Raw genomic sequence first — 16,113 nt, forward strand, 5'->3', positions numbered from 1 at the left:
ACTATCTAGAGAATAGTCACATGCAGCAAACAGTTCTTTGAATGAAGCTTAAGTGATGACAGTCCAACAAGGCAGAAAAACATTACTGTCTTCATGCTCCCTAGGCTTGTATGAGCCTCCCTGTGAAGAGATCAGAGCCTCCTGGTTTGAAATGCTGCCTTAGGGTTTGCTTTTTATGTCAATAAATGTTTTATCACATCTAAGCTTCAAACGCAATACAAACATCCCTGCTAACATTTGATGAACCTAAATAGAGGCGGCCAGCCTGGGCAGCAGGCAGCATGTAGTGTGGCACTGTGCTTCCCTCCTGCATGGGTTGAGGGCTTGCCATGGCCTTGCTGAGAGGCACTGTGCAGGGCTGTCTCCTCACAGTCATGCAGTGCCTTGAAAACAACATGGGCAAGCTAAGGAAGGGCATGTTCCTCTCTTCACATTCTCATCTCTTTGGATCTTCTCTGACTTTTAGTCTTTTTTGTCTCCCTCATGATGTTGCCCTGCCAAACATTAGTGCGACCTCCATATGGTTGGTTAGGCCCATCTGATGGGCCTGAGACATCTCTGCCTTCCCTTGGCTGGGCTGTCTCTCCTGATGCCTCTTGCAGCCTCATCTCTTCTCTGGGACCACCCTCCTCCACAGCACACAACAAGGCTGAAGGGAGGTTTGGGCAGCAAGTAGCTGCCTGGCCACCCTTGGTGCCTCGGGCACCAGACCTGAAATTTCCAGGTCAGATCTCCTAGTTGAGTTGAACCCACAGACAGTGCATGAGTGCTACAAATCATGGTGTAAACTCTGGTGTCCACTTTTCTTAGCACTGACCAGCCTTCCCCCCCAGTGTTTCTTCATTTTCCCATTCCGTGTGCCATGTTTTGCCATGACCCAGCCTCCTCCATCCCCTCCTCTGCTCTGTCTGACAACTGACACAAAGCACTGCAGCCTCACTGACTGACAGGGGATGTAATAGCTTCAGTGAGGGAGTCAGAGAGGGGGAAGACAGAGCAGGAAAGGCTGCACTCAACAAGAAATGGCAGAGGCACTGGAAGAAGAGCTTCTTCCTCCGGATTTGAATCTGGTCACCCTTTGTCACACAGCAAATTAAGATGTATTTGGAAATTCAGTGCATTTGGTGAGCAACCCTGACTGCTCGCACAGCTCCATGTATTCCTACAGTGTATTTTCAGAGAATAAAGCTCAGATTTACAGCTCAGATTCAGCACAGCCTGCACTGAATCAGCAAAATGGATGGTAGCTCCCCTGCACACTGCCAGCCCCTGTGCGATTAAGTGACAGCATAACAGAAACTCACTGCACTGCTCACAGCTGAGAAAAAAATCCTTGCAAAGATCGTGAATGCAGGGGGAAAGAATGAGGAGAAATTGGTTGGTTGTGTTCTGGGAGACCTAAGGTTTTCAGAGTTAATTTCCGTCATTTTCCAAAAGGATTGTCTGATATTTCATGGTTTATGCAACAGATTTTGCTTTCAGCTTACTCTGATTGCTAAATAATTACAGAAGTGTCTGTTGCCCTGTAGCACTGCACGTTTTTACTTTACGTGAGGCTGTTATCACCAAGTGCCAAATGCATCTTGAAAGGCTCTTTGTAGGCATCTGCTGAGTAAGCACACTTTTGAGTGAGCTCTTTTCTCCAGCATGCCCAGGTCTTGCCAGCTGCTAATTACCCTCATAGTAACCACTACTGACATGTCCATATTACAGACTGTAGTAGACAGTCTGTAGGAAGAATACCCCGTTTACCTTGAAATCCATTAACTAGTGCACTAGCAGTGCCCAGCAGCATTGACTCTGGCAGTTTGTTAGGGTATTTAGACAATAATGGACCGCAATACTCTGCTCAGTTGAGAAAAGCAGCAGAGACAATCTAACTTTGGAGTTTAATACTCATGAAAAAGAGAGAAAGAGAAATTGCATTCAAGGTAATTATTAAAACCAGTATGTAAAGGACAGTCTAGTCCTCCTTTGCAGATGGTCCAAAAAAGAGATAACCATGCCAACAAAACAAAGAGCAGCCTTCTTGGAATGAAAAAAAAAATGTTTTTCTGGATGTCTTTTTCCAGTGCAAGCCACAAAGGAAAGAACAAATAAATCTGTGCCACCTTAGTGGAAGGAGAAGTGCTGCCAAGACTTGAGAGAACTCCCTGCTGCTCATCAGGTGTTTGAGCTAAACATTTGCAAAGGAAGTTTTGACTTTCATTACTAAAAATAAACTCCTTCTTGTGCATGAGGTTTGTTTTGTGGTCTTCCACAATGTCTTTTCTGAACTATTTTGTGGGAATTTTATAAGCTAACAGTTTCTAAGGAGGTTTCTTGAAAACTAAGAAAATAAAGGCACTGGTCTAGAATTTCAAGACCTAATGAATTAGGACTTCAAGTGGGAGTTTTGCTCACTTTCTTTATTAATAGAAATTGAAGAAACCTCACAGTTTTGCTCATCTGACTTAGATTGAAATATGGGTCTCCTGTCTCAAGTATCTATTTCTGGGTGAGTATTACATCACTGACGGCAATGAAGTCCAGTCCAGTATCTTCATATGTGGTTTAGTTATGTTTGGTTTGGGTGCAGCTGAGATCTGAAATACCTCTGAAAAAGCTTCCCAGAAGCACCTCTCCTGTGATGAAATTAAAAGAATTAATGTAGGCATCCAACTACCAGTGTAAGGCACCCTAAATCGGATGACTAAATTCGTTGTCCTCATTCTGCCTTTGTGCACTGCTGGACTGTGCCAGTTTCATTTTGCCATCACCCTTCACAAGTGACTTTTCTCCAGTTCTTTCAGTGCCAGCTTTTAGTCTGGCTTGAAAGCATAACCTTCACTACTCTGCCTCTTGTTTACAAGATTTGAAGTATGTCTTCAGACCTAAAGAAGAAAATAATTTAATCTGCACAAGTTGCCCTCAGGCCTCCTTGAGTGAATTAGCATTCAAGCTCTGTACAGCTACATTAATGCACCTAATACATGAAATGCCTACGTGTGGTTAGCACAGGACTGGTGTGAGCCCTGCTGACATTCTGCCTACAGGAGCTCAAAAGCAAAGTAATTGCCACACACCCTTTTGGGCTGGTAGGTTTTTGGTGTTGGTTTTTTTGTTTGTTTGGTTGTTTTTTTAAGTATTTTTAGTTGGTTGGGTTTTTTTGGTACCTACATTATGCTTGAGTTTAAAAAGAAGCTGATCCTCATTGCCCCTGAGGGTCTGACACAGTGCTGCCAACACTGATGGAGAAGGCCATGCTTAGAGGTGCTCCCCTGCTTTGGGAGAAAAATAACTGGGCAAAACCAGAAGTGCCGGTGATAGCCAGGAGGTGGCAGAGGAGCCAGGCCACTTTGAACACTGTTTTCTGCATTCATTTGGCAAAATCGCAAATACAGACCAAAGCAAGACAACAGAGCCCAGCCCCACCCTCCCTCTCCAAGAACAAGGGGATGGATGAAACCCTTAATCACTTTCCTGCTTGTATTTGTACTAATTGCTCATCTTCTTGAGATCTGACTTTATGAAATTATGCATGCACACCAAGCAGATGAGTTTCCATAGAAACTCAGGAACTGAACTTTCATTAGAAAAATCTTGTAAAAAAATATCTTCCAGATAAAAATGCAAATTGCCTGTCAGTGGGTGGCTTTCTGAATTTATATATCATTTTTTTCTTTTGCACTGTAGGCAGATTCCAGCTGGACCTACATAGCAACAACATGCAGGCATTGTTTATAGCAAGCCAGACTCCATGGGGAAATAAGAAATTCAGTAGCAAGGAGAAGCTCTCAAGTGCAAATACCTTAGGGAAACAAAAAGCTGAAGCGCTCAGTTCTGTGTGTTAGTGAGGCCTGGGGACGGTGCAGCCCCTAGCTCTCAGAATGCTGGTGACTTGCAAGGAGCAGGGGATGGGAGAAGGAGAGAAGAAGCCCAAATGAAGAAGCTCTCCTGCAAACAGAATTAATGATGTTCAGTCTATGCTTTAAACACCTAGCAGCATCTGCCCGTTCACTTCAGCCTCATGGGAAAGGCTGACAGTGTCTGCTGCTGTTCATTTTGGGTGGAGGAGGAGATCTAAATTCTATGGTTTGGTGCCACTTGCAGCCTGAGCTGGGGAGCAGCCTGACTTCTTGAGGTGAGGGCTTGGGCAGTCTTTGGCCCAACCGTTTGTGCATGTCAGCAAGCAGGCACATTTAGCTCCTTTAGCAAAAGTTATCTCCTGTCAACGGGAGTCCTTCCACTGGTTTTGGAGAGCCTGAGACCACCCTCTCTGTGGATTCACAGATGTTTTTGGAAGCCAGACTGGCATTCTTGAAAGCCCTGAATACCAGCATGCAAACATTCACATGCTATGTGCTGGCTGGTGGGCTGTGCTTCAGCATCATCCCCAGGTGAACATGGTGCCCGGGGTTTGCATACAGCTCCTTCTCCCAGTGCTGCAGGGACCACTGGATGAGGAGATCTGTCCTGCTCAAGCACAGCCAAAATAAGATGCAGAATCCACACTGGGGAGCCATAGAAGGAGCCTCACCGGCTTCTGCTTCCAGTCCACCACGGGTGCTGGAGCATATAAGGGCACCGAGCTGCACGAGCACCGACGGAGTTTTACGAGGAGGTGGATTTCATTCTGGCATTGCTGAGAGGCGCGAGATGTCAGCCAGGGAGGGAATTCCCCTCCTCGTTGGAGAGGGATGACAGGCAGCAGCTGCATGGACTTACAGCCGGTGTGCCAGCAGGGCTGTGGCCCTCTGGGAGTGAGGAGAGGCTGTGGCAGGCCCAAAGGGCTTGAGCTGCTCAGTGTCAGGGTGAGGAGAGCGGTAGGGCCCTGGCCACCAGAGAGCAGAAGCAGCTCTGCTCAGTCAGCGCAAAGGGAAGAGCTTTTAGGAAGAGTGGTTTTGTGGTTGAGGACAAACATGAGCTGAGATAGCTCCTGTCTATTCTTGGCTCTGCAGCAGACTTTCTATGGCCACATTACTTTCCCGTTCTGTAGCTCATTATCACCGTCAAGCAGGTGACTCAAATTATATTTGAACAAATTCCTTCCAGTCTGTCATTACATGCCAGTGATCATTTCCAGGCAGTTACGTCCAAGGAAACCAACCTGTCCCATGGAAGCATCTCCCTTCTGCCTGTGTCTGCTTGCAAGAGAATTCTGTCTGTGGCCTCACTGTTTTCCAGCAGAGAGAGAAACCTGAAGGGAAAACATCCCCTTCAGTGGGGATGTTTTCCCCACTGAATCCCTAAATTGAAGTTTGGTTCTGAACTGAATATTCAAGTCAAAGTTATGTGCAAGAAAGAGGCAGTGAAACTTGCTGTTGCATTGTGTATATTTGATCAACCACGTGTTTCTTAATTCTTCTCTCTGGCAAAACAGTGTGCTTCTGTCAGTATTACTGATACCACTGGCTAGCAAGCCTTAGTCATGCTAATGTACTTTGCACCTATTGGCACTTTCTGAAAAATAAACAAAACAAGACAAAAATCTTCATTGATTCTGAAAGTACCACCATTCTTTCATCAGAAATTTAGTTTGGGTTCTAGTTGTGAGAGTTTTGGGGTTTCTTAAATCTTGAAAGGTTAAGTAGACCCATTAAGGGCAGAGCTTATGCTTCTCTTTATATATGTATGACTGACTGTGTCCACATATTGCTTAATCTCGGGAAAAGCACAAAGTCAGGCAGTCATCTCCCTTTACAACATTTCTGTGTTTGCTAAATAAAATTATACTTCTATATGAAAAAGATTCCCAATGCTTGCTATTTGATTACTGCACTGATAATATTCATGACACCATCCCTTGAATTATTCTGGTATAGAAATCTTTGAATTGCTGAACTCTTTGACTGAGATACCAATGAAGGGAGCACATGTATACCTTGCAGTCCCTCAGCCAGCATGAAGGACTGTTGTTTCTGCACAGGATATGGACAACAGAGCTGTAAGCTCAAACACTGTATAAACTTGATGCTAAGAGAAACCCTTACAAGTTTCGAAGTCCCATTTACTTGCGCTGTGGTGGTTGCTTTGGCAATGTTGTGGGTATTTGGTGAGCCCTGCGGGGACATCCCTCACCCTGTTGGATGAGGCCTTTGAGCACACCCTACGTGAAGCTTCCCAGAGAGGTCACCTCATAGTAGTCATGGCATCTGTGAGGTTTGGGGCTGCAGCACCTCAACCTACTGAGCTCTTGGCAGGCAACATGAAAGTGCTGGCAGCTTCTTCCCCACAGGCCACATCTGGGTGGGACTGGTGAGGCACCTTGAGGAGGAAGCAAAAGAATGCCACTCACACATTGTGGCATGCAAAGCCCACGTGACCATCTGGGCTCAGTGTGGCTGACTGCTGTATAATTAAAAGGGAGCCTGGCTCATTAGATGCTTTGTGGGTTCAGACGCATCTATGAGAGCCCTATAGGAAAACATGTTCTTCCTACCACTTCTTTCATCCTTTACCTCCTGTTCCTTCCAGATGGTTACACCCACTTGTGTCTTTTCTTACCCTAAGGACAGCTTTTTAAACAAGGTTCCTCTGTCCTTCTCCCCCACGCTGCTTTAGGCTCTGTATTGGAGTGCAGCTGGTGGGAGGACAGAGCCCCAGCGATGCTACAGCCTGCCCCTGGAAGGGGCCTCATCCCTCTAGCCCCCTTTGTGCTGAGGAAGGGACTTTCTGTATGGTCAGGCTGTGGGAGCTGAGGGACTTTATCTCCATTGGATTTTTCAGACATGCAAGAGTTAATTTAGCTACTGGTGTAATTGAACCTGTGTTCCTGAGAATTAGAAGCTTGTATATAAGGGAGAGATACTTAAAGGGCCTGTAGCCTTTCCCCACTTAACTGGCATCATGCTGGATATCACTATACCATACCAATATGTGCTCTCCCATTAACACAGCAGGAGCGCTTGCAGGGCTGGATCCATCTCTGCTTAATCTTCACAGCTGTACACAGCTGTTTTAAATTACGGAATCAAAAGGATGACCATCACAAAAAGCAGAACTTAAAAGCTGGCTGCTCCCCTCATTTCTCCTGCAGTGCTGGGAGGTCCTCCTCAGATGGCAGGGTGCCTGCATGCTTGGGACTGCCTGGCCTGCTGGGAGCGTGGGCTCCTCCTGTGCCAGTGCTGTTGCTAACCACTTGTCTCTTGTTTGTTGGCAGGGCCTGGTGCTGAACAGACTTGAGCGGAGAGAGTTGGCCCAGAAGGTACTCAGAGATGCCATCCGGATCCAGAACACCAGCCACAGGGCCTGGAACAGCCTAGGGGAGGTCTTGCAAGCTCAGGGGAAAAACGAAGCAGCCGTCGAATGCTTTCTCACTGCTCTGGATCTCGAATCCAGCAGTCCTGTCATCCCGTTCACTGTAATACCTAGAGAACTCTGAAGTGTCTTCATTCCATGGACAAACACTGAATAAACAAACAAAAAGATTTGCAGTGAAGAAACTGGATTCAACAGAATTGCCATTGTATCCTGGAATTGAGCAAAATAATTCTAATGTGGGGCTCAGGAGAACATGCTTAGCTGAGACGAGCCTAACTGCAGAGGAGTTTGCAAGAGGCAAAGAGAGATAATGCCTTTTTTTTCTTCACAGATGCCTGGTTAACCCCCTGTTCAAGTTAATAGCAACTTATAGAAAGACTTATTTCAAAATGTTGGTTCGAGCTGATTAACTGTAGAATAGCTCATGCTGGAATACAGTTGTTCAAAGCACTTGCACCTTTCAGTTTTCATTAAGGATAAAATCTCAAATCCAAAGATAAAGCCTCCAAGCCCTGAGCTAAAGCCCAGACCAGCTCTGAGCAGAAGTGCAGCAACAAATGTACCAAGGTTTATTTAAGCACGTGGCTGCCTTCACACAGACCTGACAGGATAGGAATGACAATTAATTACACGCAGTGTATAACATTTACAAAATTATTTCAGCTATTATGATTGTCTTTCTTCCTGCCTTGCTCTTACATGCTGCATATACTCAATATATTTAGTATGGCATTTGCCTAGATCAATTTAAATTAAAAATGCCTTTTTTTTTTATAGAGCTGCTATAGTAACACAATTCAGAAAAGCAGGAAGACTAAAGACCCAGTTAACATTTGTTCTAGTGTTAAAAGCATGTATGTATCTCCAATTACATATTTATTGAAAGACCTCTCTTGAAGTATCATAACTATAAACTCTCTGAACTTCATTGTTGTTAATCACCTATTCCATCACTTTTAGTGAGGAATGAAGTGATTACCAGTGTTTAGTGCCTGCAGTTTATGCTCTGCTGCAGTACTGTCCCTGACACTATACACATTCATATCTGCCTTCTCATCATATAACAGGTAGCAGCAGTCTGTTCAGAGGAAGCACGCTGAAGGCTACAACCAAATGCTTGGATTTTCTGCAAGCATTTCACATCAGAGGCAGGGAGCTGCACCTTCAGCAGGGTGGGCTGGTGCTGAGCACCGTGTCAGATGAAAGAATGATCTAAGAGCTGTCTGAAGAGCTCCTAATCCACTTGCCTCTCACTGGATGGCATGGCCAGGCTGCGAGGCAGCTGCCTCACCTCACACTAAGCTGATCCGATCCGCACAGCCCCGTTTGACAGGCCTGTAGCCCTGCAGCACAGCACACACGTGCCAGCCCCACAGCAAAGGGGATGCGGAAATGAGCTGTGGGTGCTTTTCTATGCAAAAAACTGGGGCCACGTGCCCATTTCTGACCAAAGAATGTTTGTGACTTTTTCTTAAGTGGGTTTGCACTGAAACATGCTGCGTACAGTAGTTCTGTCCAGTATTGTGGTTCTTTCCAGAAATCATTTATATCCTCAGGCAGCAAATGAACAGGAGTTACTCTTCCAAGTCCCCAAGGCTCAGGAGCAAACCCAACATCAGCCATTTTTACAGTTGTTTTGGAGCCATGTTACCCAGCCACATTGCTCGTTTGCAGTAGCACCAGCAGCAGAGGAGGGAGTAGGTATTGAAGTACCACAATTAAATGGGTTTGTGAAGCCAAAAAGACACAGCAGAGACACATTTTGCTGTGAAGGATGCTCTGAAGTTCACCTTGTGCTACAGGTAGGAAAAGGGGATGCCATTGTTGACATGGCATGTAAATTGTTATCCAGGTGTTTTAAACCCAGTTCCACTGCTCGAAGCAGTCTGACAGTAGGTTTCTAGATGTAGATAGATGGGTATTATACTCTGATGCTTGTTCTGGTCCGCAAGCACAGTTCCGGCATGGGAGTGAGCCTTCTGTATAGCAGAGTCATTGTGGTCTGACATCACCGCTCTGCTTTGCAACATCTGTCTGTCAGGCACTGCCATAGTAACGCCTGTGTACCAGACAGCCATTTGAGTACATGCTGTGCATGTCTCTGTGACCAAGGAGCTGTTTGCAGAGGTCTGCAGTGCATCCAGTCAGAGCTCTGGCAGGAGGTCCCCATTTTCCCAGCAGCAGCTGAGAAGCAAACTCTCACAGACCTTGTTACTGCTGCATGCATGGTTTCCATGCAGCCACCAGTGTCATGTGTCTTACCACCAAAGAGAGCTTTGGCTCGATGATACCTAACTCCACAGCAGTCACCTTCCTGGGAGAACTGTGTGGTGTGCATCAGCCATTGGAACTGCAGTGCTGAGAGACTCTGCTGCAGGTGTGGCAAGGAGGATATAGCTCCCATCAGCAGCAATAGGAGCTACACTGATCAGCATACCACGGCCCCCATGTCAGCTGCAGGCAAAGTTCTGCCTCAGTCCTGTGTTTGGACTCAGCCCAGAGATTTGCTGGGCATTTCCCAGCAGGTAGGAAGCACGTTCACTGGAACTGTGTTGACATTGCTGGTACATTTCTGTATACTTCTTAATACTTAGATGCTTAGAGCTTGAGATCATGCTGACCTGAGATGCTCTGCACAGGGCAGGAAAGAGGGTGGTATTTACAGACTTGTAAGTGTTTTGAGATAGGTCCTGTATGTGTTCTTTGCTCATACTTCCAGGTACAGAAAAAAAAAAACTACAAACAAGCCTATGTATTGTAGTATGTATTTATATAACAACATTGGTATATCTAATAGATCCACTTCTCTGAGATGATGAAATAATACTTCTCTGCATAGCAGGAAACCTAACATCTTACTGCTCAGGGTTTTAGATGAGCACATGAGGCTTATGTCCCATCCCTCATCAGAATATTGCAGATGATTATAAATAATGGAATTTTAGGGAACCACAAGAGAAGTACTGATTCTGGAGCCTCGGCACTGACTGGAGTCCAAAGTTTTCTCATTAGTTTGTGAGAAGGAGAGTGATACTGTATCATTGCCTGAAGGATGCAGGTAGATCCCAATTCCTTTCCCTCCACCACGAGGTTTTTTTTCCTTTGAGTTGGCAGGGTACACACAAAAAGAAGGTAATTAGCTCCTGTTTTTCTCTTGCACAGTGAAGGAGCAGTACTTGCCATTACCTTTAATCAACAAGGTTTGCATCTGGTCACAAAAAGGAATCTGCCTGCAGGTGGATGGAAGGAGAAGTCTCACAGCCCAGGAGCAGCCCCCTCCCTGTCTTAACCCCCATAAGCTGGCACCAGTCGGTGGTGTCTGTGAGAATTCCTCCAGTGGAGGCCCTGCCCTCCGGTGTGCTCACTGTGCATGTATGGCAGCACTGCCATATTCCTACACTGCATGAGTACCCCAATCCGTTTCTATTGGTAACAGTTCATGCCACTGATTATCACAACGTTTCAAAAGTGCTAATTATCTTTTCTTGGTAATGACTAATAAATCCAAATGGAGAACAGTCCTGGAGGGTGTTTACTTTAAAATTCGCTGGCTGAGAACCAAAGTAGGCACGGCACTGACTGCTGCAGCTTGAATTGCAGCTACTTTATCCCCGAGAAGTCCCATCTTTGGATTTTTGGAGAGTCTTGGTAAAGGTGAAGCTTGGCTATTTTATTTCGTCTTAGTGACAACAGGGCAAGAAGCAATCCTTTGGGGTGAAAAGAGATCGCTGCCATGATCTTTTTCCAACCAAACCCACTGGGATTTGATAGCTGCAATTCAGCCGAGGAAGAGAAAGCTTCCCAGAGCAGTGGTAATTGCCTTTGGCTGCATTGTATTACAGGCACATTGGACAATTATGCAAGGCGTGGGTGTAGCTGCTACTCCTCTCCCTCCCTGTGCCCCTTTGCTTTTGCTGACTGAACCAATTAGCCAGCTAGCCGTTCCCTTAGCCTGGCTGCAGGCGGTGGTCTCTCTGATACTCGGTTGTTTGGTTCTGCAGGATGTCAGCTCTTTCTCCCTCCAGAAACACCAGTCTGTAGCTAAAGCCGCTGAAGGGGACCATAGCATGACACCATTGCATAGCAGTGAGTGCTGGCTCAGGAGCCTCTTTGACCCAGCACACAGAGAAGCACTCTCCCTTTGGCACTTAATAGGTATTTCATACTCAGCAGTGCCGCCCGAATACTGTTAACATGGTTGTGGCTGTTGTTTTTCCATATAATCTAACATTTCTTCTTGTTGTAAGACACTCTCACCAGATGAATAAAACTGATCCTGTGGAAAAGAAAAAACAAAAAAAAACCTCCTAGTGCATAGTTATTTCCTGCTGATTTAAGTACTTCTAATATATTCATTCCACTGCTATTTCAGGCCTTATGAAACAACTGTTTGGTACATTAACTGGAACCTAGTGTGCCCAGCAAGTTACCAGTTGCAAAGGGCATTTTGGCCTACACCCTGTAGTTCATGGGAAAGCTGAGAATGAGCATGCAAGTAGACTTCTTTCAGAGAGGAACAGAGCCAGGAAAAAGGACCAGTGTGGCCTCAGTGTTTGAATTTATGCAGATTTAAGCAAGCATCATGCTTTTCTTGTACTTATTCCAGTAAAAATAACCTCTAACATCAAGGTCATATGCAAATACAACACCATCAAGTTTAGGGACTCACCTTACTTTGGCCATGATGCCATTAATCATCCGTTTGCTACAGTCAGTTAGTCCTGTGGCTGTTTGGAAATAACTGTCTTCATTCAATAGCTTCCAGAGCATTCACACATCAGTCTGTTGGGCAGGCTTCAAAGGGCCTTCTTAAAAAGCCAGAGCCTTGATTTCAATACCTGGATTAAGGAAAGGGATTTTGAAGAGCAGCCCTTCATAGCGGGCTGCTCCAGGTTCTAAATGTATTCAGTACAACTCAAGCAGGACAAAGTTTCTCCACAGTAACAGCAGGGTTAAGTCCTTTGGTGGTTGCGACAAAACCTTAAAAACTGGACATTGAAGTCTTTGATTACATAGATGTCCCCAAACCGGAAAGAATGACTCAGATACTATGCTGGAGTCATACCTGGTGTGACACTGGGATGTTCAGCAGTTCCATGAGCAGTGAGGGAGGCGACGGGAAGCATTGCTGCTGCCCATATGCTCACTTGCACGGAAGCGGCAACATTGGCTCTGTCTTCAAACACATCCCTCAGGAGGTGCCACATCCTCCTCGGTGTGCCTGAGCCACTCTGTGGAACAGAGAAAATAAAATGCTCATAACCCACTGATCTTTAAAGACTGCTATTAGAGAAGGTAGAAGTAGGTATCTATCCCTGGTTTGCGTATTTGCAGTTTGCAGCCACTGTAGCATTTAACTGAGCTCTGGCTGTCCAACCAATTTCTTCTGATGTTATTTCCAAAATTAAGAGCAGCATCGCAAAGCCAAAAACATCACAGGTCCACCAGCTGAAGGGCCAGACCCAAAGGTTTTCTCAGTGCTTCAGGTCATGAAAGTGTTGAATTATAGGGGAAATGCCCTTGCAGGTCATTCCCCTGAATCTGCTGAGCTGACCCCCTCCAGCTCTGATCCCACGTAAAGCTGGTGTAGTAGCTGGATCCTTTGGCTAGAAGGCAAGCAGGTAGGCAGGCCAGCTAACTGTGCAGATGGGACAGAACATCTCACATTTACAGAGCAGAAATGACATGCATAGAGACGTGTCCTAAAGAAGCAAAAGAGGAATCACGAAATTGTAAAGAAGACATTTTCTTTACCGAAAAGCTCTCACAGAGGCAAAGCCCAGCATTACCAGCACTTCTGACAGGAACACACAAAACCAGATTGCGGAGCAGATCCTTGATGGCATCCTGGCTGCAAAGGCTGCTCTGAATCTGAATTCTCCACCTCACACCATGGCTGGGGAGCCAAATGCATTGTGACAGCACCAGGACCACTCTCCTGCAGCATGCCCATAGCAATGCCAGTGCCGCACCCGGCTCTCATTAACTTTCAAAGGGCAGCACAGTCCTTGAAGCAAAGATCCATTATATCATGTGTGGCAAATCAGACATCTTTTTCATTAATGCAGCTGCCTGCGATACCAGACTTATGTCTGGAAACTGGCACGCTCACAAATTAATCAGCAAGGAGCGGTCCTCTGTTTTGTTGTGCCATGAGAGAGGCCAGCACACGCCGGCTGAACGCGTGGTGCCAGGTGCTGTTTCAGAAGGACGGGAGTTCAGGGCTGTAGTGATTTTCTGGGTGGTGCGGGTTAGAGGTGGTTCTGTCAGTGTAAGTGGCATTGTCTGGAAGGGACAATTAGCAAATGGGCCGCTGCCATGCGAGGCGGTGTGCAGCCCTGTGTTCCCTTTTAAGCTGACAGCAAAGAGAAATTGGAGCTGTTATCTCATGTTTCTGAAACAGGAAGCTGCCAAACCCAGAAAGTAACTAATTCATTTCCCAGTTACAATGGTGCTGCTCCTACACCTCCTTGGAGGATGTGAAAGGTTTTTCCGAGGGCAGTGAGAGAGGCACCACATCCTCCTTTGAAGAGAATGGAAAACCAAGTTTGTTGGGAGCTGAGAGGACCGAGAGCTGTTTCTCTCTGCAGAATGGGTGAAACTGATGCTGCTGGGTTTGGGGCCTTGCTCCTGCCCCAGGGCTGTGCTGCCTGCCTCTGGTGGCCATGTCATGGTGGGAATTGGGCCATGTTGTGGTAGGAGCACGACACCATTCCCCCTCAGTCCACATGTGGGCTCATGCCCTGCAGCTGTCACCTCTCCTCTATGGCAGTGGAGCTGAGGGCAGTGGCACAGGCTGCCCAGGGAGGTGGTGGGGTCACCGTCCCTGGAGGTGTTCAAGAACTGTGTGGATGTGGCACTGAGAGACATGGTCAGTGGGCATGGTGGGAGTGGGCTGGGGTATGGCTGGATGATCTTAGAGGTCTTTTCCAACCTTAATGATTCTATGAGGGAGGCCTCCACTCCTGCGTTACGTCAGTGCAGACTATATGCCCTCCTCCCCTATGTCTATCTATCTATTTATCTATCTATCTGTCTGTCTATCCATCCATCCCTAGAACAAAAAACACCAGTCCCACAGGTTGATGCTGCCAGGAAGGCACAGGCAGCTCAGCACAAGCAGTCCTATCTGAACCCTGAGTGCTGCCGTGCCGAGGGGCTGGCTTACCACCACTGAGCCTTTTATTTGTGGATTTCTTCTCTTTTTCAACTTCCCATCGTCCCCTTTGGGTACTTGCAAAGCACTTTCTGTTCAGACCGCTGAACGAGAAGTAATAAGCTGAAAGAAAATCATTTGTTTCAAGCTACATTCCAAAGGAAAACTTCAGAGATTTTCAACCAAATAGAGCTTAAAAAAATTTTCCAATTAAACAAAGTATTGTTCTGACAGGAGTCCTCAAGCACTATCTTCAATAACTCAGATTTATATGACCAGAAGTTTTGAGAGAATTGCCAGAAGGGAGAGCATTTTGAAACAAAAATTCAAGATGTTTAATCCTGAAACAATCTACAGAGAACATTTAAATTTTCCATTTTGTCTCCCAGCCAAGAACTATTCACCAAAGTTATCTCAAGTTTAAGCACAGCTCCTGTTCTCTGAAACTTTTCTTCTCGGAGTATACCGTGCTTGAAGGAGTTCAAAAGTGCATTCCAGTCCCACCCCTTGTTCCTATATGTGGCCAAAGCTCAAGTTCCTGCTGTGAAAGCATCTCTGAGTGCTTCTGCAACAAACACTCATCCCACAGCTACAGGTTGTTTTCTGGCAGTTAGTGAGAGCTGCTGGGTAAACACCAGCACATGCTGCTTCACAAGGTGGGATTGCTCCTGCCAAAATAAATATGGATCCATACCAAGTTCTTTTGGAAATCCCATCCATGTACACATCTGCAGTTCAGGCGATGGTGATTAAAGCCTGGCCTGCTCAAATGTCTGCCTGGGCACACTGCAGCATCACACACACTACACAGTCCTGCCTTCCACTCACTGCTCAGCAGCAGGCTATTACAGAATTCATCAGGTTCTAGCGATCCCTAGGAATTTTCCCACAGGTGTCTGGATCTGCAGGATATACTTACATAGATTTCCATGTAGGATATGACCTTTCTGAAAGAGACATGTTTAGGGCCCCTTACTAGTTAGCCGCAGACACCCCTGGGATCTGCAGCTCTCAGCCTGAAGACCAGTGACTTACGCATTTTTGTCCAGATCCTATTAGAGCTTCTTAATTAAAAGTCCTCTTTGGGGACCCGAATTGAATTGGAAACCATGGTGATCACTTAGGTCAATCATGCACAGAGATGATTGAGTTTGGGAGGGTTAGGTGGGAGATGAGAATATGTGTCTATGGAAAAGCTTAAAGAAAAAGAAGAAAACAAAATCCAAGTGTCTGTAAAAACAAGGAGCGTGCATGGTTTGTGAAAGAGCAGCTAGAGGATATGTCTTACATTCACTATGGAATTAGGGACTAACAGCTCTTTTACACTGTTGAGAAACTTACTCAACTTATACCTCTCTGAACATTTGATCAACAGATCTGACAGTGGATCCAATTTCTCCAACTCATGTATGTATCTTTTCACTCGTGTTGATGACTAACAGGAGAACCAAAATGCCAGCAAAGCAGCTGTGTTTCCTATCATTCCACATGAAGGAATGGCATCGTTACCAACCTACAGTGGAAACACAAATATTTATCAACATAAAAGGATTTCTGCAGTGTCACTGTGCAAAAAAGAAAATATTAAGAGATGTTCAGTGTCTGGGAAACCTTACTGTTCAAGACTTGAATCGTGTTATTACAGTTAGGAAATACACATTTGTGATAAGAGAACGCTGGTAAGATGCACGGCGTTATGTTTTAGCTTCAAGTTA

At 45.8% G+C, this 16,113-nt stretch overlaps 1 protein-coding gene and 1 long non-coding RNA gene across 6 annotated transcripts in view; one reads left to right on the plus strand and one right to left on the minus strand.

The window, feature by feature from the left end:
- Window positions 1–11,427, plus strand: part of TTC7A (tetratricopeptide repeat domain 7A) — a 163,581-nt gene extending 152,154 nt beyond the window's left edge. For 3 of the 5 annotated variants that reach the window (XM_090135176.1, XM_031594524.2, XM_031594538.2), the window contains one exon: window positions 7,142–11,427. In XM_090135176.1, coding sequence (XP_089991302.1) covers window positions 7,142–7,363 — 222 coding nt within the window. In that variant the 3' untranslated portion in view covers window positions 7,364–11,427. Of the gene's footprint in view, window positions 1–2,072; window positions 2,252–7,141 lie in introns of those variants that run through there. The other 2 variants (XM_090135177.1, XM_031594530.2) reach the window with 2 other exon arrangements.
- On the minus strand, window positions 11,427–12,450 carry LOC149918906 (uncharacterized). Its single transcript, XR_016464076.1, has 3 exons — window positions 12,308–12,450; window positions 11,912–12,080; window positions 11,427–11,518 (listed from the first exon to the last, which is right to left on the minus strand). It is a non-coding gene; the product is annotated as an uncharacterized LOC149918906 (long non-coding RNA).
- Between the last annotated feature and the right edge of the window lie 3,663 nt (window positions 12,451–16,113).

This window comes from Phasianus colchicus, chromosome 2, assembly GCF_987193195.1.
Source record: "Phasianus colchicus chromosome 2, bPhaCol1.hap1.1, whole genome shotgun sequence".
Taxonomy (NCBI): Eukaryota; Metazoa; Chordata; class Aves; order Galliformes; family Phasianidae; genus Phasianus; species Phasianus colchicus.